The following is a 24,944-nucleotide window of genomic DNA, read 5'->3' on the forward strand; positions in this document are numbered from 1 at the left end:
TGTACTCAACAGGCGTCACCTTGAACAGCTGTTTTTATGAAACTAACCGACGTAGGAAAAAGGAGTGTTCAAGTGTTAGTAATCAACTCCCTTGCGACCAAACATGTATAATATTAATAGCATACTATTGGTGTTGACAGTATCCATATCAGGTAAGCTAGTGTAAATTTAACACATCGTTGATGGGAAAGGTCATGAAATAAAAAGTTTAGTCCACTAACGTAACCTTGGCACTAGGCCTGGCCTACCGTAATTTGCCGTTGATCAGAAATAGCCTATTCACCCTAGGATAATTAGACGATCTAGACATTCTTGCTTGGGCTAGTTATATCCTAGCCCCAGTTGAACTGCCTAAATGTAACGTAAAGTGCGCCCATATTTGAACTAATTCAAAGTTTGTTCATTTTCTTAGCATTTCTAAATGCAGTTTTGGTCGGGTTCGAGTTTCCGTCTTGGGATAGGCCTAGGCCTAGGCGTACTATTCCAGTGCTCCTCATTATCCCGTAACACTGGCGAGGTATTATTTTATAAATACCCAGTACACGATATGAAATTGTAACCAACATTTTAAAAAGAGCTCTTCATTCTCATTATTTTGAACCCCATACCTAAACACTGTGCAATTGATGATAAATAAAATAATGAATCAAATCACCCCAAATCACGACTTAGGCTGTAGGCTAGTCTAAGCTGAGACAGTACCCTTTACCCTGCCTTCAAAACTAATACAGCAAAACTGTAACCAGTAAATACCCCTGGGTTACGTTAGGTTGGTATTTTTAGGTTCCCTTAGTGCTCCATCATTTCCTAGCCATTATTGCGTGAAAAAGCCAAAATGGTTTTTGATGCTAAAATAGCTGGCTGGAGTCTTGTTGGCAGCTTATGAAACTTTACCGCAAGGACATACTAGGCTACGTAGCTTGTATTTTGATGTGGGAGCGCCTACAGTTTAGGTCGGCAAGTCTGTTGTCTGCCAGTTTTCTAGTCGGGACCCACCACCAGGTGGCAGCAGGTTCCATCTAGGAAACTGGCGGACGAATACAAACAAGGTGGCGGCGATTCGGAAGCCAATGTGTCCAGCATTTTCATAAAAAACAGGCCTAACCTTTCCCATAGCACTAGGTCCTGACCTAACCAGAAGTAACCTAACCTAACCTAAAACAGGACGGTGTGCCCTAACCTGGCTGGGCGGGCTTCGTCCCCCCTGGACCCCCCCAGTAAAGCCAGCTAACACAATTCATCCAAAATGCAAGGTTGCGACCTAACCAGAACAAACCAACCTAACCTTAAACAAGATGGCATGCCCTGACCTGGCCGGGGGGCTTTGCCCCCCCCGGACCTCCCCAGAAAGCCACTAAAATGCTTAACCTGAAAATGATCAGAAACCCTACTAACCTTAGCAGAAGTCTGAATCATGGAAGAAATCGGACGGCGGCTTGTTTTTTCTTCACTTTTGGGCTGGGACGGCTGGTTTTGGCGTTTTTGGCGTGATCTGGACGACTGGAACAGGCGGAACAGGGACGGGTGTAATTGACGAATCCGTTTGTACGGCGAAGTCTCGGGATTGTCAGGTTTCAACGAAATTAGGCGCATCTTGGTGGGTGTTGAATCGACTGATTTAAAGGATATGTACGTTTAATTCATTCCAAAAAGGCTAAAAGGGCAATCAACATTTGATAGGTAGCATTTTTTAATACAATACATTGAGAAATACGCATTATACAAATTTTTTACAGTACCGCTTTTAGGCAAAACATTACGCTTCAACACCCGCCAAGTAGATTCTATCGTGTTTGTGTGTATGCTTTTGTCTGCTGGATCAACAAAGTGTAATGAGTGATTAATGTTATGGTGTGTTTTGAAATGTTGGCTTAAAGTGTGGTATGATTTCCAAGAGTCTGAAATTACAATGGAGTCGGGTGGATGTTTTCAATTAAAATTGGGAGGAGTGTTTTTGCAGTTCTGTCAGCAACAACTTGAAAAAACATGTCCTGTGTTTCCCGTCAATCCCGCCAAGAACCCAACAACTGTCGACACACGTCTACCCTTGTGAAATTTACGCTTTCCAAATTTGGATTCACAATTTCACGACGGCGTCCTGGCCCACCCGATTTTCCGGTTGTCCTGCACCAAAATGTCTATAAAAACTTCCCGGCAGAAATTGTACCAGTCCACTATGGTGTTAGGTGACCCGATTTTCAGAGTCATCTGCATATATTTCTGGGGAAGTTCGTGAATCCAGCCGTGAATGAGAATTAAAATGGTCCTAAATGAAAGGTGCGAACCAGAGAAGAACGAGCCACTCCGAATGGATCTGTGTTTCCTGCAGTGGCGTGCGTTACAACACCACTGGAAACTGTCGCCACGTTTGATCAGTCCAACGGTTCTTTCTTTGCAGTGGCCACAAACACCACTAAAATCACCGATCAGGCCACTTTTCATTAGAAATACCAGTAAAGAGCATTCATTGATGCAGAGCACTGCTAGATCTAGGATAGTCACCGGGTTTGCGGCGGCAAATTGCACGTGGGAGGGATGCGCGGACTGGACGGATGACATCTTGGCAAACTGGCAAGAGACTGGGTCAGATGCTGGGGCACGCAGGTCGCGGGGTCGCGAGCAGGGTCGGGTCGCGGAACTACTTACCTTGGCGGAGTTATTGTAGCCCGGGCAGATGGTGTTACGCGGCCTGGCAACCGAAACTGTAAACTACCCTTGACGTGTTTTGTTGTAGCATAGGTTGGCTTAGGGTATTTTAGAGAGATGCTGATTCCATAAGAAACACCAGGTTAGGCCTAGTAGACTGTGGTTTGCAGCCTGCTTCTCAGATTAACTCAGCTTAATTGGTAGACCTGTGATGCTTGAATTTTTGCCATAGCCTACACAAAACCTAACATTTTTTGGATAGGTGGACTTAACCCTTAAGGGACGGGCTAAATAGCCTGTAGGTATAGCAAGCACACCCCAGACTGGGCAAACTTTAAGGTTGGCCAGTTGAAGAAAAAACATATCGATGGAAAGAGGAAGGGGATATGCAAATGCACCTGGTATAAGAAAAAAATTTAAAAATTTTTCCCTAGACCTTCCTTCCACCGGAAGTTGAAAGTGACTATTTACAACCCTGTGTGGGACCCCATTTACAAGTAGCCTTTTGTATGTAGAGTTGCGGGTCAGTCACTTCATAATACAGAATATTTCTTATATAGATAAGGAGTAGCCTGACTGATGTGTTCCCCCTTACTGCATGATGTAGCCTTTTGTATGTAGAGTGTCAATAGGCTAATGCAGAATGTTTCTTATATAGGTATGAGGTAGGCCTAGGCAAGCAGTGTCCAAAGGTACATAAGGGTAGCCTTCCCGAATGTTGTAGCCTCTTGTATGTAGAGTGGCAGGTCAGCCTCTTGTATGTCGAGTGGCATGTCAGGAAAATTGAGTGTTCTGACCAACACGATATTCAAACCATCGGTCCTTTACATTAGGAATTGCTTACGGCGAAGCCGGACACAGCCATTAAACTCTTGAACAAGGTGGTCAGGCAGTAACTACTGCTAGGTAGGCGGGAGTACCCTCCTGCCCGGATGTAAGCATTCCAGTTTGTTTTCGGCCGTCATGCGTTGCAGACGTGTTTTTGGATCTCTTTGCCTGACTGTCATTAAGCTCTTTATTTATCCCAGTGGGATCTGTCTGTATTTTTGTGTATGTTTTGCAGGTGTTTGATATATATTAATGTACAAACCCACAGTTTTTTGATGGCCTTTCATAGCCATTGTTCCCCTGAGTCTGTATCTTGGGTTTAATGGCCAAGGGCAAATTTTAGAGAGGCATAACCGAGTGGTAATGCTTCTCTTTCAGCAGTCCATTAATTAGATACTGAAGGTGTTCCCCAGTACATTTGGATATATTAGATTGGTACGTACTAACTTTGCTCCCCTTCATTGATTGGGACGAAACAAGTTCGCTCCCATACTTGGGCTCATGCCCTCCGATTACAAAGACATGACTACTCTCTTCTACTTGTGCTGAGTGTTGTTCTTCACGGTCTGTGCTGTGGAGGAGTTATGGGGGTGAGTTTTGGGGGAAGGTTGCAGGGTGTCGTCACTAAGTTTCGCTTCCACGGCGCCTTTGGTAGCCTCTCCTTCTTCCTTGCCTCTCTCCCTGTAGGTTTTTCTTCTTCTCTGTTTCGCCCTCTTTGCTCGCTCGTCAGGCGAAGACCATGAGGTGGCGGCGGTTGGGCGACCTCTTCTCAGGGGCCTCCCCTCGCTTTGTAGGGCAGCTACCCTTCGAGCAAGAGGAGTCTCCCTCTACTAGTCATCTTTGCTTTTTCTTTCAGGTTGACAGTGAGCATCACAGGCACAGCAGTAGTTGGCAGGATGTCTGAGTTTGGGATATCTATGCCTGAAGGAGTCCCAACATTCGTACAGTGTTTGCTTTGGGTAGACCACAGTACCTGGTTGGAATGGCATAGGTCCATGTTGGGGTCATTCCGACTCTGTGTCCCGTTGATGTGAATGGATTGCTGTCATTGCTGGCCTTCATGTATGCTGTGGCACTGCATCTGGCATATCTGTGGACCCGTCTGCTCCTGCTATGCTTCTTGTGTTATTGTTCCTGTTGACTCGGCAACAAGTCTCTGGGAAGCTCCTCCTGGTCTCCTGCCACAGCTGCCCTGATCGCTCCTGTCACTGCTGGTGATGTTCCTGTGATGTTCCTGGCCGTTTGCTGTAGCTCCTGCCTTCTGAACCACTTCTGTAACTCCTGCATCGAGTGACCTGATCGTTCCTGCTGCTTTTCCTGCTGGTCGTACCTGCGCTGCTTCTGTTGTGATCCTGCCCTTCCTCAATCGGTGAATCCGTAAGTAGACATACAATGTGAGGGGAATATGCAAGCATATGCGAAGGTTCCTTCAATCAAGCATTAGCCTAACACTTCCTCATACTTCGAAGAGGAAAGAAGGATGGAGGAATGGAAGCAGACTTCCATTCTCCACCAATTGACAATGCAGGTGCACGAGTGGGCGCTGGCTCACTCAGTAGAGCTGTCTGCCAGGTACATTCCAGGCAAGAGGTAAGTCGTGGCAGACAAGCTCAGCTGCCAAAATCAGGTGATCGGAACAGAATGGTCCCTTCACCCCGAAGTCGCGGAAAGGTTGTTCGACCTGTGGTGGTGTCCAGTCATCGATCTGTTCGCCACCCGGCACAACAGAAAACTTCAGGTCTTCTGCTCAGTCGTGCCGGACCCATGGGCTGCCGCGGAGGACGCGTTCCAACACCCGTGGGACAATCTCGATGTCTACGCCTTTCCTCTGTTCTCTCTGGTTCGCAGTGATCAACCAAGTGATGATCACTTCGAATCTCAGAATGATTTTGGTGGCACCCAAGTGGCCTCAGGGTGTAGGTATCCCTACCTGCTAGCTCTCCTTTCCGAGGCGCCGAGAGATAACCCTCCCCTGCCCAACCTGCTGTGTCAACCCCATGTTGAGTGGTATCAACCTGGCTGTGCAGTCCCTGTGCCTTCACGGCTGGAGGTTATCCACCATCTCCTGCAAGCAAGAGGCTTTTTGCGTCACGCAGCAACGGAGATGGCTGGATACCTCAGATGATCCTCTGCAGCGGTATACCAGGGAAAGTGGTCCGTCTCCTGTGGTTGGTGTTGTGGACAGGGTATCTCTCCAGTCGGAGCTACTGTTCAGCAGGTCGCGGACTTCCTCTTCTTTCTTCGCCAAGAGAAGCTTCTCTCCGTTTCAGCTGTAAAAGGCTATCAGGCCGCACTTGGCCTAGTCTTGAAGCTGAAAGGTGTAGATATCTCCTCTTCCTTTGAGATATCTCTACTGATGAGAAGCTTCAAGAGGCCTTGCCCACCCAGGGACCTCAAGCCCCCTGCGTGGGATGTGACTCTCATTCTAAGCCTGACTTGTGCACTGTATGAGCCTTTACGAGAGTTGTCAGACAGGGATCTGACCCTCAAGACCGTCGTCTTGTTTGCCCTGGCATCAGCGAAGAGAGTTAGAGAACTTCATGGACTTTCCTTTAATGTTAAACACTCGAGGGGATGGGGATCAGTTATGTTCGATTTCATCCTGGATTTTGTAGCGAAGATTCAGAATCCATTGCTCCCTGACGCTCGGTTTGAGTCTTTCACAATCCGCTCCCTAGACGAGATGCTACTGTGTCGGTAATGACCAGATGAGATGCTACTGTGTCCAGTTAGAGTGCTGCGGCGCTACCTGAAGAGGACTCACCATCTCCGGCCTGAGTGTCGATGACTCTTCGTTAGTGCTGGCTTGACCAAGAAAGAAGTGTCCAAGAACACGGTCTCTTTCTGGCTTCGTGAGACGATAAGGAAAGCATATTCTGCTGCTGGAGAAGATGACACCGGTATGCTTCATCCGAGAGCTCGCGAAGTCCGCAGCATTGGTTCATCCCTCTCATTCTGGAAGAACCTGTTGGTCCCACAGGTTTTGAAGGCGAAGACTTCGTTCTACCATCGGGATGTTGCCCACAAGTCCTTGGACACCTTTTCCTTGGGTCCTGAGGTGGCTGCTCAACAAGTTGTGTAGCTTACCCAGCTCCTCTAGCAGGACAAATTGCATCTTGCCTAAGATGTACGGTTGTGATTGGGAGAACGAATGTAGAATGTCTGGCCTCTCTTCCTTCTCATCTCGACTCTCTTCTTACGGGCAGGGAGCGGACGTGCTGTTATGTGCTGGATCTGGCGGTCGATGCAGGTAAGCACTCAACTAGAGCTTCCGTTCTATTTCCTTTCAGGATAATAGAAGCAACCCCACTCCTTCCTCTAACAAGGGGAGGGAGACCATGACAATAAGAAAAACCCAATGCTTGTAATTTGCCTTAATGTCACCGACTTTCAAGTTCTTCCTAGCCTAATTTGCCTGAACTGACATTTCCTCATTCAAAGGGACCCAGAAATCTGACAATTGATCTTGCGTTTCTTACAACCTGATCATTTTGTCAGAGGCAGTTTTTCTTTTCTCACTCTATCGGCCAGGAAGGGAACACAAGGTGTGGCGAACTCCAGTCAGTTCAGAGAGGCTCACTCAGATTCCTCCCTCCAACCATTGAATTTGCCTAATGTAAAGGACTGACGGGTTGTGTATCGTGTCGGAACAAATCACAGTTTTTGAAAGTAAGTTGTATTTTTCCTAACTATACAAACCTGAGGTCCTTTACATTGCATTTCATGCCCACGTCATGACACCCCTTAATCTGACACTTGGACTGAAAGGCAAATTGGAATGTTTACATCCGGGCAGGTGGTACTCCCGCCTCCCGGACGGTAGTTAACTGTGTAACCACCTTGTTCGAAAGTTCAGTGGCCATTTCCAGCTTCACTGAAAGTAGTGCCTAATGTAAAGGACCTCAGGTTTGTATAGTTAGGAAAAATACAACTTACTTGAAAAAACTGATTTTTTATTTGGACTAGTACAACTCTTAGTTATTATGTCTCTGTGGTTTAGAACGTATTTGCCACACAAGCGCATTTACACGTCATAGACGGTGCAGGTAAAATTAGATCAATTTAACCTATCTACTCTACAGGTAAAGACGTACAGAGAAATAATTATGTTGTAAAAATTTGTGAGCACTAAGTATGAATGAGAGAGAGAGAGAGAGAGAGAGAGAGAGAGAGAGAGAGAGAGAGAGAGAGAGAGAGAGAGAGAGAGAGAGAGAGGTTGTCCTTACTTGAGAGAGAGAGAGAGAGAGAGAGAGAGAGAGAGAGAGAGAGAGAGAGAGAGAGAGATTGTCCTTACTTGAAATATCAAGTTAAATTATTTATAATATGAGAGAGAGAGAGAGAGAGACGTTATTCTCGCATTAGATGGGAATTCAGTATTAAACCAACTTTTAAATGAAATTAAAGTTACTGTAAGTTTATTTAAAAGTTAGCTTAGTACATTACCCTTAAAAAAAAAAAAAAAGTGAATGGTTGACGTAAAAATATAAGAGTGTGAAGATTAGTATACTATTTCTCTCTCTCCCCAATCCAATTTATTTTTAGAAGTCCTCTCAACCTCATTTTTAAAAACTTATTTATTGTCTCTTTCTCTTTGTTCTGAAATGCCCTGTGTGTCTTATGTTTTAGAATGGTGCATTTACAGTTTGTAGACAGTACAAATAAAATTAGATCAATATAGAATTATCTACTGTACAGTTAAAGACATAAAGTCATACCCCAAACTTACGCGAGGTTAGGTTCCTGAGCCCCTCGTGCAAGGTGAATTTTCGCGTAAGTTTGGCATGGTCTTTAAAAATGCTAGTAAATGTTTATTTCTAGAGTTTAAGTACTAAATATGACCCTAATCATGCTCCCAAAGTATTAAGCTAACTTTTAAATGAAACTAAAGTTAGTGTAGTTTTATTTAAGATTTAGCTTAATACATTACCCTTAAAAAAGAAGTATATGGTTCACATAAAAATTGAGTACTGCGCAGTTTCATAATAGCGCATTTACAGTAGGTGTGTATGTATACTAATGTTACCCCAAATTCATGGGATGCCATTTTCTTTTTCACTTAGAGTAAAAGCTGTTTTCTTTGCATCACTAGGTAAACTTCATGCGTCACAGTCATAACACAGGTACAGTTCAATAAAATAACGAAAAACATGTACATAATGTTCGTAGAAGGTAGTACAGTACAGGTAATAGATCAATCAATTTAAAATTATATACTGTACTGTACAGGTGATGATGTACAGAGAAATAATAAGTTGTAAAAATGTTTGAGCGCTAACTACTTAGAGAGAGAGAGAGAGAGAGAGAGAGAGAGAGAGAGAGAGAGAGAGAGAGAGAGAGAGAGAGAGAGAGAGAGAGAGAGAGAGAGAGAGAGAGAGAGAGATACATACATTTTACGCATGCATTAAAAATATTGGACTGTAATAAAAAAACTGTAAGTATGGTTACTCACCAGTGATGAATGTTGATTTGAAGATGATGATGAATAAGTTGTGTAGTCCGATGAATGATGATATGACTGCACAGTGTACTTGAGGAGTTACAGCTCCTCAGAGTCCTCCTCTTCAGATAGAGGAAACTCTTCTGCCAGGACTACAGGTACTTTTGCCAGGGATTCTTTGGGTGGGGTTCTTATGAGAAGGTTTGGGTTTGGGATTGAAGAACCAAGTTATTTGCTCTGCTGCTGCTGTTTTTTCATAGTCGGCTAGAGGGTTCTGTATGTCTCCATGGCTGAATCTATGGCATTTTTCGTCTTCAGAGCACGTTCAAACTACGGATCCCACTCTTCTATATAGGATAGCACCTGCTGTTGTGCCCTCAGGATTATACGAAGACGATCAATTGAAAGACCCCTGTCATCCTCTTGTTTTTGAGCTGATTTTCCTCCTCTTCACTTGCTGACTTGGTCAGCTCAAGTTATTCATCATCCATCAGGGGGTCAGAGTGGGCATCGATAAGAGTGTTGACTTCTTCGGTGCAATCAGTAAATCCTTCACTCCCAAGCAATTTTGCCAGTTTCACAGCCTTGTTGACAGCCCCATTGTGAATCTCCTCCGACGAAAAGCCCTTGTAGTCATGGACTGCATCTGGCCACAGTTTTTTCCAGCATGCATTAAGTGTTTCCTTTTTCATATCTTGGAGAGCAGACTGAATTATTGAAATGCACGATGCTATGGTGAATGTCTTCCAATATTCTTTCAAGGTGAAGTCTTCCATCGCGTCCATTGCATTAACCAGGTGTTGCAGAGCATTACGTGTGTAGAGGGCCTTAAATGCACGGATCACGCCTTGGTCCATCTGACACTTGGGCTGAAAGCCCAAGTGTCAGATTAAGGGGTGTCATGAGGTGGGCATGAAATGCAATGTAAAGGACCTCAGGTTTGTATAGTTAGGAAAAATACAACTTGCTTTCAAAACTGTGATTTGTTCCGACACGATACACAACCACGTCAGTCCTTTACATTAGGCAAATTAATGGTTGGAGGAGGAATCTGAGTGAGCCTCTCTGAACTGACTGGAGTTCGCCACACCTTGTGTTCCCTTCCTGGTCGATAGAGTGAGAAAAGAAAAACTGCCTCTGACAAAATGATCAGGTTGTAAGAAACGCAAGATCAACTGTCAGATTTCTGGGTCCCTTTGGATGAATGAGGAAATGTCAGTTCAGGCAAAGTAGGCTAGGAAGAACTTGAAAGTCGGTGACATTAAGGCAAATTACAAGCATTGGGTTTTTCTTATTGTCATGGTCTCCCTCCCCTTGTTAGAGGAAGGAGTGTGGTTGCTTCTATTATCCTGAAAGGAAATAGAACGGAAGCTCTAGTTGAGTGCTTGCATGCATCGACCGCCAGATCCAGCACATAACAGCACGTCCGCTCCTGCCCGTAAGAAGAGAGTCGAGATGAGAAGGAAGAGAGGCCAGACATTCTACATTCGTTCTCCCAATGCGCAACTTGCACATCTTAGGCAAGATGCAATTTGTCCTGCTAGAGGAGCTGGGTGCTTACACAACTTGTTGAGCAGCCACCAGGACCTAGGAAAAGTGTCCAAGGACTTTTGGGCAACATCCTGATGGTAGAAACGAAGTCAAAGGTGGTTTGTTTGGGAGTCTCGTAGGACGCTCGGATTCCTGGAATCATGAGTGCTTGCCTGGCAAAAGGCACAGGATGAGAGAAGGTGCCGAGACATTCAGGTGTTTGACAATGCAGTACCTGCCATCTGCTTTGGTTGCTCGGTCTGGTCCCATCCTTGTGTCTTGGACTTTATGGTCCGAGCATGCAGGATAGCTGACACAGAATCCCCCCTTTAAGCCATCTTCTCGAGGGCTTCGGCCTCGAAGGAGCTTAGAGTTCAGGAGGTCAGGGCTAGTTCATGGCAGATGAGTTACGCCCCGCACAGTTTCCTCAGCTCGGCTTGCTCATCTTTGGCTTGGCTGGCTCACCCCGCCCAGCCCTTGATTCCATTCGCATGATTGGCTTGGCTTGGCTCGCCTTGCTTGCCGCCCAGTCCAGATCGCATTCGCGTGATCGGCTCGGCCTGCTTGGATCAACCGAATCGAGTTCTCGACACTGTTCGAGTTAACTTTCTGCCCTTCCCAGGAAAGCACTTTGCCACAGCACAAGCACTCTTCTTCCCCCGTGCTGCAGTCATCATCTTCTGATGATTACCGTTCACAGTGTGCCTCTCCTGCTGGTCTTTCTGACAGGACAGGTAGGGGTGCTCGTTCTCCTCACCTGTTCTCTTTTCCTCTTGGTTGTTCTGAGGGGTGCGAGACGGACAGAGAGAACTCTGATGAAATTGTCTTTCTTCGGAGTTCGACTACAGTAAACTCCCTGTATTCGAGGGGGTTGCGTACCGCATCCCCTGCAAATAGCAAGAATCCGCAAATACTTAAAACCCCTCTAAAAACTAGAACTGCCTATTTTGATAGTTTAAACACAAAAAACCCTCAAAAAATGCTTATACCTGAGTATTTTAATAGTTTTATCACAAAAAGTGCATTTAGTCATGAAAATATGAAAATACAACAATTATTAAATATTTCTCAGTGAAAAGTACAGCAAATGGGCAAATTTTCCACGAATAATAGGTAGATATGTTCCACAGAGAAATCCGTGAGTACATGAGTCTGCGAATATTGAGACTGCAAATACAGGGGGTTTACTGTACCGGGACTTACTTTTCGGGACTTGTCCCAGGTCTTCGAGGAGGGTTTCTTAGGATCCGTCTAGTTTCTCCCTACAGGGAGAGAGGAACAGGAGGGCTGCGCTCCGGTAGGCATCGAGGGTCTTCCTCTTCGAGTTACGATCACCCTCTTTTTTCATTTCGCACCAATTTGTCAGCATGATTATCTCCGGGACAGGACTGTGGCTCCCCCTGTGAATATCTTCACCACTCAAAGCCCTTGCAGTTCCTGAAGGGACCAGGAGTTTGGATGGGGCCTCTGCTGTCCTTGCTTATGAGAGCATTCTTGACCAGTTGATGTTTTGTCTTGACTTGGGTCTCTCGCTGCTTCTCTTTGCCGCAAAGGGTATTCCCTTCCGCAATGAGAGGTGGCAGTCCTGGAGGACACCGCTTGGTTTCCTTTAGGCAGTCTCCCAATGGAATCTATGATCCTTCACTTTTTTAAGGCTTTCTCTCTCCTGGAGAGATCACTGCCTTCTGGAGACTGGTCCTGTCTGGGGATGGGTCTTCCTACCCAGCACCAGGTGGCAACCTGTGGGCAATTCTGGTGCTAAGAAGAGGGTCTTTGACCTAATTTGGATCTCCAGTTTCATAAGTCCCGAGTCGGCTCGACCCTTAGGAACGGACCTTTACTTGGTTCTGCCTCTCTCTTTCAGAGATTTGCCAGATACTGCAGTAGTCAGAGAACGTGCCAGGGTAACTGCCTTGTCCTCTGGACAATGGCCACAACCCTTGGGTCTTTGTATCCTCTTGGCCCTTCCTTGACTCCTAAGAAGTGTCAGGCTTTGAAGGGAGATCGTGGAAACACACAGCCTTTTTCTTCCCTTCTGGGAAAGTGCGCATACTTGTGTCTCTTTCCACCCTCTTTTCCAATTTAGAGAAGGGCAGAAGGAAAGAGAGGAAGAGGAATCGATCATACAGGAGTTCTCCTACTGTGGATGTCTGAACAAAGTGATACCTGCCGAGCCTCTGGACTTGACAACGACATTGCCGAGGCTTGGTAGTGGATACTCTTCTGGAGAAGTATCTGCTTCCCTTCAGTTCTCGGCAGTCTTTCATTGAACTTCTGTCCCGTCTCCTCTCCTGTGTTCCCGATTCAGGAACAGCCAACTTGGCTAGAACTAGTCGTCTTCGGTCTCCTGTCATCATTGCGGAAACTTCCTCTCGAGTCAGCTTCATCTTCATTCTTGTCATGGAGAATGAGGGAGGCCTGCTTCCAGTCCTCCATCCTTTCCCCTTTCGAGGGATGAGGAAGGATTTAGACCACTGCTTGATTGACAGGAACCTTCAAATATGCTTGCATATTCTCCTCGCGTCATGCATCTGTTCTTGGATGCACCGATCGAGGAATAGGCGCACACCTGTAAGACTTGTCTTGGAGCTGTGCGACCGAGACGATAAGTACCTTCTCATCAACTTTCTGGAACTCAATGCAGCCTTTCTGGCCTTCCAAGAATTACAGGATGGGGTTTCTGGACACTCAATGGTGGTGGTGTTGAGCAACAACACCACAGTAGTGGCATATGTTAAAGAAGAAGAGGGTATCGTTTTCCCTCCTGTTGCCTCAGTTGACATTGCAGGTACTCGAGTGTTCTGTAGCGCACTCGATAGATCTGTCAGCCAGATACATTTCCAGAGGGGATCTGTTGGCAGGCTAGCTCGGCCTCTGATTCAAGTGACCGGGAGAGGATGCTCTCTTCACACAGTGCTTCACGGAGAGACTGCTCAACTTGAGGGATCCCTATGGTCTTTCCATTTGCCTCCTGGCACAACAGAAATCTGTAGGTTTTCTGCTCCTTCACACCTTACCCATGGACCACTATGGTGATGCATGCTGACCTTATGGGACAACCTCGACATCTGCATCTTCCCTCTGTATTTATATGTTTCGCAGGTGTTCAACAAGCATTCTCACCCCAAATTTAAAGATGAATACTGGAAGACCTCGCCTTTCACCCTACCTGGTAGCTTTACTTCCGAGGCATTGAGAAGAGTTCTCCTGACCCAACTTTCTGTGTCAGCTACACATGAAAAGGTTCGTCAGGCAGTACATCCCTTGTGTTCACAACTAGAGACTATTCAGCTTCCCTTGCAAACATAGGCTTTCTCGCCGAGTGGCAACGGAGATAGCTGGATATCTCTTGCAGTCCTCTGCAGCACTGTTCCAGGGATTGGAGCCACCTTTGCTGGTTAGTGTTGTTGACAAGACTTGTTCTCGGGTCAGAGTTGCTCTTCAGCAGGTTATGGACTTCCTTCCCTTCTCTGCTGAGGGTTGCTTCTCTTCAATTCAGTTTTGAAGGACGTAGTCTTCCATCTTGAAAGTAGTCTTTTTCTCTTCAGTCGAGATTTAGTTATTGAGAAGCTTCTATCGGTCTTGCCGTCCCAGAGACCTCAGGTCCCTGGGTGGCATGTGACTCGTTTAGGATTCCTGTCTTGTGCTTTGCATGCACCCTTGCGAGAGTCGTCAGACAGAGATCTGACTCTCAGGACCACCTCTCGTCTCGCTCCGGCCTTGTCGTAGAGGATGGATGATCTTCATGGACCTTCTTTGATGTGAGCCTACTGGGGAAGGGGATCAATGCTTTGACTCCTTTTCGGATGTCATAGCGGACTCCAAATCCATCGGCATCCGTTGCCAAGTTCCCGAGTCCTTCTTGATCCCCTCCTCCTGGATTTTGTAATCAATGATCCAGCTCAGTCACTACTTTTTCCTGCTAGGGTGCTGCGGTACTTTCCGAAAAGGCTTGATATTCCTAACCTGGTTGTCATCGATGTTTGCAGTAGTACTGACTCTCCCAAGAAAGAAGTGTCTAAGGACATGTCTTTCTCCTGGCTTTGTGTGGCGATCGAAAGGATGTACTCTGCAGCTGGCGACGATGACACCTGTACACTCCACCCGAGAGCTCATGAAGTCAATGGCCTGGGCCATCCTTCTCACTCTGGAAGATTCTGTTGGTCTGGAAGCAAGATGTGGTCTCATCAGACCACATTTATGTCTTCTACTTTAGGTCTTTTCCTACAGGGCCTCACGAACCTTTTTTCCTTGGTCCTGTGGTGGCTGCTCAGCAAGCTGTGTTTTCTTACCCGGCTCCTTTAAGAGGACAGGTAGCATCTCGCCTAAGGTGTAGGTTCTGGAAGTGAGAAGGATTCCGAGTGACTGGCCTCGCTTCCTCTTCCTTCCTCATCTTCCTACTTCCCTTCCTTCAGGCTGAGAATGGGACATGAACTGACACTTGGTTTAACTGGCATCTGATGCAGTAAGGCTACATATCGAGGACCTGTTCTATTTTCCTATCGAGAATCATAGAAGCAATCCCGCTCCTTCTTCTAGCAAGAGGGGAGGAAGGAGACTCTGGCAATAAGGAAAACCCTGTTTTGGGTCTTTCCTTACTGCCTACGACTCTTTAAATTCTTCTCAGCCTTTTTTCTTATGAGTTACGATTCCTCACTCATTTGAAAAGGTCCAGATGTCTGACATTTGCTCTTGCAGTGCCTATACTCCGATCAGTATGTCAGAGGCACGGTACTCCTCCTTGCTCTTTCGACCAGGAGTAGCAGCCCAGGTGTGCAGAACTCTCATTCCGTTCAAAGAGACTCACTCAGATTCCTCCCTCCAACCAGTAAGTCTTCCTAATGTAAAGGACCGATGGTTTGTATATCGTGTTGGAACAAATCACAATTTTAAAAGTAAATTGTATTTTTCCGAACTATATAAACCTGAGGTCCTGTACATTACATTTTTATGCCCACTTCATGCCACCTCTCAATCTGAAACCTGGGATAAAAGGCAAACTGGAATGTTTACATCCGGGCAGGTGGGTATTGCCGCCTACCTGACGGTAGTTACTGCCTAACTACCTTGTTCAAGAGTTTAGTGGCCGTTTCCAGCTTCGCCGTAAGTAATTCCTAATGTAGAGGACCTTAGGTTTGTATAGTTAGGAAAAATACAATTTACTTTTAAAAATTGATTTTTTTTGTATATGGTCAAAATGTCTGAATGAAGATTTTGAAGGAAGAATAGAACAAAAGTTTGTAGGGAATGAGACAGGATGTTCAAACAGCAGATGTGCAGTTATGATAAGTTTCCTCCACTAGGGCTGTTCAAAGACAAGTTACATACTCAGATATGTGGAAAGGAGACATCTCCTTTCCACATATCTGAGTAGGAATGGAAACAACTGCTACCACAGATTAGGCTGATGCAAAGTGTTGGGTATGTGTGGAAACAACTATGGTGTATGTACTATGAATCATTGCATTTTAGTAATTACCAGATTTTAGTTTGTTTTTAAATGAGTGTATGGTTTGTTTACCTTTTTTCAGGTGTGGTTAGTCAAAAGTGCTATGCATGCCTAGACCAGGATGAGAACACAGGGAAATGCACAACTACTGTGGAAAACTGTAACTATGGTGAAGACTATTGTCTATCAGAAATCAAATGGGGAAGTAAGTTTTTATTGCTTTACTTGTCCTGTTTTCATAAGCATTTTTTCTTGTTATACAGTCATTTGTTTAGCCAGTATAATGCTGTGTTTTATATAAGTAACTTACCAAGTAATTACGTAGCTATAGTTTCCTCTTGCATGGCAGCTTAAATGAAAAAATTCGCAGGTAATGCTTCAAAGTTTAGTGCAGGTGACTGGTCCCGCCCACTAATGGGAATACCAGGAACAGCTTAGCAGACAACCTCATTCTGTTTCTGTCTCTCTCGAGTAAACACCGAGTGTTGATGGCAGCTTTGTTCTTAAATTATCTGGTTGGAAACTGGATTTCAGTGAAGTATTATCGCTGATTTTGGGTAGTATTCAAGCCTACAGCTTTCAGGATCAGTATTTTATTGTTTTGTTATTAAGATCTGATTCAATTTTATCCTATTCGCTACAGTAGCGATTTCACAATCAATGGTTTAACTCTGGTAGCATAGTTTACAGTACTGCGCTACCACCTTTACCGGTTAATGTAATGAACATAAGCATTGTGTTCATTGCCGAACCAATATTTACAGTAATGAATTACTTATCTACAAGTCTCAATTAGTGTTTGTTAGGGTTTGAGACATGTCTGTATGATGATACTCTATGTACGTCAACTATTGTCGGTAAAGGTTAACTTTCCTTTTCCAAATAGTGAAATAACATAATATTGTGTTCGCTTCCCAGCCGACTTGTTTGCTAGTGAATACATATCTAAAAGTGTGTATTACAGGGTGGCCCGAGGTAGAGGGTTAAGAGTACAGATGGCTAAACATTGGCTTTAATGGTTATAGTGCTGTTACATCTTGCTTACAATTGATGGGGCTTCCCCAATCCCAAACCACAACAACCACAATGCACCAGTCATAAGCAGAGCTTCGACGTGCACAATATGATATGCAAGACTTAATACCTAACAGTCTCGTTGTTTTACATAACAGTCTCATTGTTTGATAGGATTTGAGATACTGTCATGTATGATGTTACTCAGTGTACTTCATGTTGGTAAAGGTTAACCGTTCTTTTTCTGAGTAGCATAAAAGACTTAAATATTGCTTTCCCCACCTCATTTACCGATTAGCAAAATATTGCAGTCCCCACCTCATTTACTGATTAGCATAACATAACGTAAATATTGCGTTCTCCACCGATCCAATATTTTTGGTATTGAATACATGTCTGCAGTCTCGAAATATGTTGGTTAGGGTTTGAGAGATGTTTATATGTTGGTACTGTGCACTTAATAACATTTGTCTGTAAAGAATTAATTGAACATATTACACTTTTCTTTTCAGAGAACTGAAAAGTGTAAGGGCAGGAAGGCATTAGGAGAGAATTGTTCTTAAAGCTTTGGTTATTATGAGCTTTAGCAAGAAGACATTCTCGACAGCCGAGAACCTTGCTCTGGTATTTGCTTCAGCAGTACATATACTAAAAAAGATGACATAAATTGTGAAGAGTTCCACATTTTTAACTCTTACTAAGAGCACCTAGTGCTTGCCAGCTCCTGAGCTACTAACTGCCTGGTGCCAACTGCAGAGCGCTGGGCACTGCTACAAGCAGTCCTCAGTTATCAGCGGGGTTCCTTTCTGGGGTGTGATGATAACCGAAAATTGCCATTGACCGAAAATCGATTTCCGGTAGCAACGATTTTCGCTTATTGGCGCGAAAAGTGCGATTTTTTATCCGCCTCTGTTAGGTATGTATTGGTGCCAGTACCCAATTATTGGTGCCGATGAGCAGAAATCGTGATTTTCTGGCGCCAAAATTGCCGATTTTAATGATGAAGACAAGCCCCATAAACCGGATTACCATTAACTGAGCCCCCCCGTTAACCGGGGACTGCCTGTATTGGAGTGCCTGTCAGCTCCCACTCAGCACCAGTTACTGAGAACCTGGGGCCATCTCTTCCCTACTGTTGGCCCCCTGCCTTTTTATCCACTTACTCCCACGCCTGCCTCCCTTGCTTCCTTCCCGTGCCATTGCCAGCCTTGTGTCTGGGTCAACAGACATTAACCTTGTAATAATAGTGAAGTGTAGTGCAGTGGAGGAGGTGGCTACTCATCTCTCGATCTCCTAGACCAAGGTCACTGTCAGACTCCCATGTACCAGGGACGAGGCATACTGGAAGTCCAAGGGAGGTTGGGGGGTTTACACACGGGTAGTCGCCCCTTCAGTCGAGCCTGTTGCCGGTCCCAGGTATCGACAGACAGCCATTGGAAAGGCTCTTACTGGATGTGTAGTGAAGGGGTAGCTATCTGGCCCCTCAGATCTCCTAAACCCAGTCCCTGTCAGACTCCCATGCACCAGAGGGGAGGCATACAGAAGTCCATGGGAGTCTGGATGGGTTTGCCCTGGGTAGTTGTCCCTAAGTTGAGCCTGCTGTCCGCAGGTGTCGATGGACAGCCATTGGAAAGGCGTCCATAGAGATGTACTTTTTGAAGTTTTGCTAGCCTTTGGTTAACTCCTTGGTTGCAAAACTTCCAATTATGCTTTACTAGCCATCGGACTTCTCCTTCGCTGCAAAGCTGCCACTTAAATAGCAGACACTCCTGGCTATACTGCCACGTCACTACAGGTTAAGTGGAGGCCCAACCAGTGGCATGCAGAACGCCAGTATTGGCACCAAGCAGAACATAGCACCTGATAGCACCCAAGCGCCTAATAGCGCCTGAGCTTCCAATAATGCCCGAGCGCCCTATAGTGCCAGAGCTCATCTTCATATAGAACTTTCAGCACCAGCTCTCATGTGGCTGGTGCCAGCCTACTAGTGGCTAATGCCAGTCTCTCTTTAATTTGGTGCCTGTCTCTTCTAAGAACATACTATTGTTCTTTTTTGAGCACAATTTCCAATTGAATACCTCTTTAAGTGGCTGACTTTAATCTCTGATCATCGGGAGTCCTTCAGTATCGGACTCCCTCCTTTGAGTACCATACAACCACTCTCAGGCAGTTTTGTCTCTTTTCAGCCTGTTCCACCTTTGCCTAGAGTTCCAGACGGGCCGAATTGCTCCCTTTTGTGACATCAGTTAGTGTCTCAAAACTCTGTCCTTTGCAGACAGGCGCTTTTTGTTACAAATTTATGAGCTTGCTGAAGAAGGCTGTCACCTCTACTGGGAGTTGGGAGTCTGACTTGGGTTTTGTAAGGAAGCAACACAAGTGTTTTATGTCCTTCCCTCCCTCTGATGCTTAAGTGGAATTAGTCCTCCTGGTTGAAGTTCTTGTGAGGATTTTTAAGTAAGGGTCTTTTTGACTAACATCAGGAGCAGGGGCTAAAAGATAGGAGTCTCTCAAGTGTTGCCAAGAGACATTGCTTCGCGCTACTGTCAGATGGCATATATCCTCGGTCAGTTTTTTTCCTTTGGTATGATGATATCTTCTCTCTGGGCATTCTTTTATGGAAAAATTTTCTTGGGCTCCCCCTGATGGCCGCGTGCCCGTGACTGTCAAGTATCAACAGGGTCGGCATAGTTGTCTGCGAGTCTGCATGAGGTTCTAAAAGTGTGTTCGCTTGCAGAGACCAATCGAGCAGTCCTGTCGTCCATTCTCCAGGGCAATTGGGTGGAGTTCCTGAATATGTAGGATACCTCATTTCATGTCCACATACAAACTGAAAGGTACCTCAGACCCATCCTACAAGACAGGGTCTCACAGTGCAAGAATTTAGGCTTCAACGTCTACGGCATAAGACTTCTCTCAAGTTCTCGCTCTGCTTACTTTTGTCTTCCTTTCTGACCATCTAACTTCTACCTGTCCCACAGACCAGTAGGGGCAAAGAATCATAACCGGACTCCGGTGGTAACTGTCCAAATTTACTCTTATGGTAGAAGTCCCTCATCATGAGACTAGCCTTAGACTGCTTCTCACTCCTTGTTCTATTAGAGGGAGATGGGAATGAACCTTCACATGTATGCCAGAGAGCTTAGAGCCATTCACTTAAGACTTCAGTTCTTCTCCCCTCTCACTTCTAGACTGCAGTATTCTTAGACAAGATCACATTCCTTACTTTTTACCTTAGCTCTTGCCACCAAGCAACAAGGTTTTTTTCTGTGGATGATAAATCTAGTTTTTCTAGTCCAACTAGAATTTCTGGTGGTTGAACTGAGCCGTCAGAAACTCCTCCTACTCTCGAGTGGACCTTGAATCCCTGAACTTTCGGGTTGTGTGCCTCAGTGGGGCAGGCCGATCTTGAATGTCTGCCACCTAAAGGAATATTCTAGTTAGGGCAACAGACACCTTACTGCAAGATCATTCCAACTTGGACCTCTAGGCTCTTCCACCATTCGACATGGTCAAGGAAGGGCTGAACTTTCTCAGGTTTGCCAGAACGTTACAACGTTCCTCGTAGCCCTGTTCTGAACCATAATTTATGGTTCCCTAATTGCTACGGTTGATTGGTGGACTCTCCAAAAATCCTTACACTATTCGTTTATTCTCAAACAACCTCACTTCAAGAGACACCACCAAGGGTGGTGTGCTCTTATGCGGATGGGCTTTGGGCTGTCTGGGTGCTTGTCGGGAAGGAGGGGCTTTTATTCAGAGGTGCTACAAGAGACATTTGAAAGATCCAGATGTCATTTTCTGGCTCAGTCTACCAGTCTGAGTGAACGATGTTCCAAATTGGGTGTCGCAGGCTAAGCTGCTTCTTCTGAGAGACTTGTGACTCAATGGCAGCATTGCCCTTTACATCGGAGAGGATATAGAATCTCTAGTGTTCCTCTTTTTAGGGTTATCGAGCTACGTCTGACTTAGTAACGGGGTTTGCTCAGGGTGAGTAACGTGATTTGCTCGTTTACCCGGGAGTTTTTAACTGAGAATGAGGACCTTTTCATGACCTGGAACTGTTCTCTCCCTCTTAAGAACTTATGGGAGAGAAGACTTGTCTTGATAGCCGGGGGCAGTGCTCCGGGCTCGCAGGATCACCCTTCAGCCTGAGCCTTTACCTCGTCTGACTTCCAGCTTGCTTGGTGCCAGCTCTGCCCTGAGCTCCTAGGAGTGCCCACCAGCTCCCGACCGATTAGTTATCTGGCGTCCAGCTCAGCTGGCGCCAGTTACATCCTGGCGCCAGCTTCCGATTGTTTGGTACCAAATATCCTCACATCCTTGGCTCTGGGGAAGAGTAGGAAGCTCTCTTTTCTCCTGGAGTTTTCAGGTATTATCTGAGCAGGATTGGAAGCAAGGGGGCCATTCATAACCTATAGTGTTCTGACAAGGACCCTTTTTTCACCCTCTAAAAAGGCATTGTTGTTCTTCATGTATGGACTTGGTCTATGAGACCATTCTTAGTCTCAGGAGAGCATTGGGCCTACTTTTAAGTGAAAGCTAAAGATGTCAGAACAACTTCTACCTCATTAGCCTTCATGCATATATGCCCCTTACGTCCATCCTTCAGTTGACCTACTGGAAGTGTAATTAATTTTCACCTCTCACCTCTTCAGAAAAGTTTAAACGGTGTTAAAATTTTTGTCAGTACCTTGTGATTTTTAGTAACTGGCTTAGCATCATGGAAGGGAAGCATAGGATTTTCTCCTACTAGCTCTTCACCTTGTAGTAAGGTGCCAAGTTTTGTGAGAACTTGGGGTTACAATGTACCTGGAGCAACCACCACTCTCAGTGGATGGGTTGTGGTCTTTATTTCAGTACAGGTGACAGTGTTATCTGGTTGTTTTATTGTGGTACTGCACCCAGGGCAAGGGCACTTTTTGAGTTTTGCTAGCCTTCGGTTAACTCCTTCGCTGCAAAACTTCCAGTTATGCTTTGTTAGCCATTGGACTTCTTTGCTGCAAAACTCCCACTTAAGTAGCAGACGCTCCTGGCTATACCACCACGTCGCTACAGTTGAGCACCAACCAGAGGCAGTTTTCTACTACAAGCTGTCTTAATTAATAAGGAACGACAAGCATTGTTTTCAATGTCAGCAACTTTTTCTATTTCAAATTCATTACGTCTTAATGTTTTGGAGTAGAGTATGTCCCTGTATCCCACCTCCTGTCAATGTGGGAATCAGCTATGTAATTACTTGGTAAGTTACTTATATAAAAATGACATTTTTATGATAAAATGAAGTTTTATAAATACTTACCAAGTAATTACATGATAGGAGCCCTCCCACCACCCCTCTGATGGACATATGCCATAAACAGAATGAGGTTGTCAGCTAAGTCGTTCCTGGTATTCCTGTTAGTGGGCAGGACTAGTCGCCTGCACGGAACTTTGAAGCGTTACCCACGAATTTTTTAATTTAAGCTGCTGTGCAAGAGGAAACTACAGTATACCCCCGTATTCGCGGTCTCACTATTTGTGGACTCATATTTGCTGATTTCTCTGTGGAACGCATATACCCATTATTCGCGGAAAATTCGCCCATTCGCGGTATTTTTCACTGAGAAATATTTACTAATTACTGTATTTTCATATTTTCATGACTAAATGTACTTTCTGTGATAAAACTATTAAAATACTCAGGTATAGGCATTTTTAGAGTTTTTTTTTTGTGTTTGAACTATCAAAATAGGCATTTCTAAGTGTTTTTAGAGGGTTTTTAAGTATTTGCTGATTTTAGCTATTTGCGGGGGGCTGCGGTACGCATCCTCTGCGAATACATGGGGTTCACTGTATAGCTATGTAATTACTTGGTAAGTATATATAAAACTTTATTTTATCATAAAAATGTCATTTTTGATGATTTGGTAAATAAAAGTAATAAAAAGGAAGTCTGTGAATAAATGATAAAATAAGGCATTTATGTACTTCATATTTGTCCTACTCAACTACAAATGTTTGTTCTTTACATAGGATATGCTTGTGAACATCAGCTGGAACAGCCACTTAAACTATACTGCAAGGTAGTTAATTATTGAAATGTAAGGGGAAGCCCTGCCTACCTGTCAGTCTGCATTCCCCATTACTTAGAGTTGCCATCATGATCATATGTGTAGCTGCCTTAAAAATTAAGACTTGGAGTATTTTCCCTTTTTTTTTATGCTTTTTTTTTGTGTGGTTTGCCTTTGATGATAAAATGAGCCAAACCCATCAGTCTGATCAACCTTCCATATCCCTCCCAAGGAAACCTCAAGTGTTAGGCACTTTCCAGGAAAGGACAGGCCTGTAACAGGTTTCTTTCTACGATGGAGGTAGACCCTCGCACTGTTCACCTCTTGCAGGAAGAGCACTTGTAACAAAGACAGTATGTTTGGAGTTCTGTGTTTGGCTGTCCAAACAGTGGGTGAAGTTCGCCACAAAGAGGGGAAAGAAAGGAGGTGGTCTCCCTGGTGTTATTGGAGTGCAATGCTCTGCCGGTAGCACCGAAGGTTGTCTTTAGTACTTTTCTTCCTCTAGTTTCACTGACTCCTGCTGAATGCTCAGTGGAGAGTCATCGAGTGGAAGAGGATGTTCATTCTGGCATTGCTCTCAAGGCATCTTTTCACTCTGAGGGTGAGCTTTCCTCTGGCCAACACTCTTATGGCAAAAGGAAAAGCTGCCCCCAACCCAACTTTCTTTGCAGGTACAACAGAGGACGAGCAGCTCAAAGAATTGTGGCCTTCTCTGGGTCTCTTGTGGGAGCCCAGTGTCTCTTATCTTCTTGACCAAAAGCTGGTAGGGTGGCTCCGTAACTGCTTTCATGGTGACCATATAGCTTCAGTGGTAATGGTATCCAATAGCTCTCAGATTGCTCCTATATATACTGTCTATCCGCATGCACCAATAGTAATGTGCTCTGCGGAATTGTCATCCTCTGCTCTGGGGCAGCCTTCCTCTATTTGTTCTTAGCATGGAACTCGGCTGCTAGCGGGAGAAAGAGTCAAAGAAGAGGAGAAGGAAGTTGTCGTCTTGGCTCCATCTTCCCTGTTGAGTGCTGCCTGTTGAGTGTTGTCACCTCACCTTCTACTTCCAAAGCTAGTAAGCTGAGCAAGAAGAAGGCTGCTTTGTCTCCTTGCATGAAGTCCTGTAGGGATTTGGCTGCAGAGACGACTGACTGGACTCTTGCTATTGGTACTATGAGTACCGCTGCACCTGTTGCTGAGCGCAAGGATGCAACTGCCATCGGGTTCTCCGGACCACTGGTGTACTGGTATGGGCCCGCTATCAACAATACCCAGGCTGGCCAGGGTTCCCGGGCTACAGTGCTGGGACCCTCTTTGCCAGCATGGCCCAGTGAGAGCAGGTGAAAACAGGGCAAGCAAGTGCTCTTTCAACCCCCTTCTGTTCTGCAAAGATGCAGGCCAGGAGTCCCAGCAAAGTGACCGCTCACCTGGTATGATCAGCTAGACCAAGCAAGAGTAGGTCTGTTATTCAGTCCTCCCTGCCTGTGGAATTTGAGGCTTCTTGGAAGACTGAGGCATGATCAAGGGGCAGCTCCTGCCCACGTTCGCTTTAGTGGAACCGCTCTTCCCAGCCAGTGTGGACATCTCATTGTAGGTTGTTGACTGCCCAGGACCTTCAGTCTTTGCCAGGCTGTGAAAGGGTGACAAGGATCTCTCATCTGTCCCCCCCTCTGGCTCCTTGGGTATTACCAGGAGATGAGGGTCAGAACTGGGACCATTCACGGTCTTAGTCCAGTCCTTCCATTGACGCGTACATTCCTGGTATGGTCCTAGGTCGTACGCCCTTGGTCGAGAGATCTCCAGAGGGCTCTGACAAGTTTTTCTCCCCTGAAGAGGGAGTGACTTGGGAGGACCGGGAACTGGAGGGATGCGAGTGTTCTCTTTCCCAGGACTTGGACACCCCTGAGTTACAGTGGTACTTCCAAGAGGCCTGTAGGTTGATCTGACAATACAGTGACAGAGGAAGGGACACTGGCTTGTTCTGCAGTTAGGTCCTCAT

At 45.4% G+C, this 24,944-nt stretch overlaps 1 protein-coding gene across 2 annotated transcripts in view; it reads left to right on the forward strand.

Moving 5' to 3' along the window:
* Positions 1-24,944, forward strand: part of cold (coiled) — a 65,171-nt gene continuing 40,227 nt past the window's right edge. For both annotated transcript variants that reach the window (XR_010850038.1, XM_067086465.1), the window contains exons 1-2: positions 1-152; positions 15,973-16,095. Coding sequence is in view for 1 of the 2 variants with exons in the window: in XM_067086465.1 (XP_066942566.1) it covers positions 104-152; positions 15,973-16,095 (172 nt within the window). In the remaining variant the exon portion in view is untranslated. The remainder of the gene's footprint in view (positions 153-15,972; positions 16,096-24,944) is intronic.

Source organism: Macrobrachium rosenbergii, chromosome 42 (genome assembly GCF_040412425.1).
Source record: "Macrobrachium rosenbergii isolate ZJJX-2024 chromosome 42, ASM4041242v1, whole genome shotgun sequence".
Classification (NCBI taxonomy): domain Eukaryota; kingdom Metazoa; phylum Arthropoda; class Malacostraca; order Decapoda; family Palaemonidae; genus Macrobrachium; species Macrobrachium rosenbergii.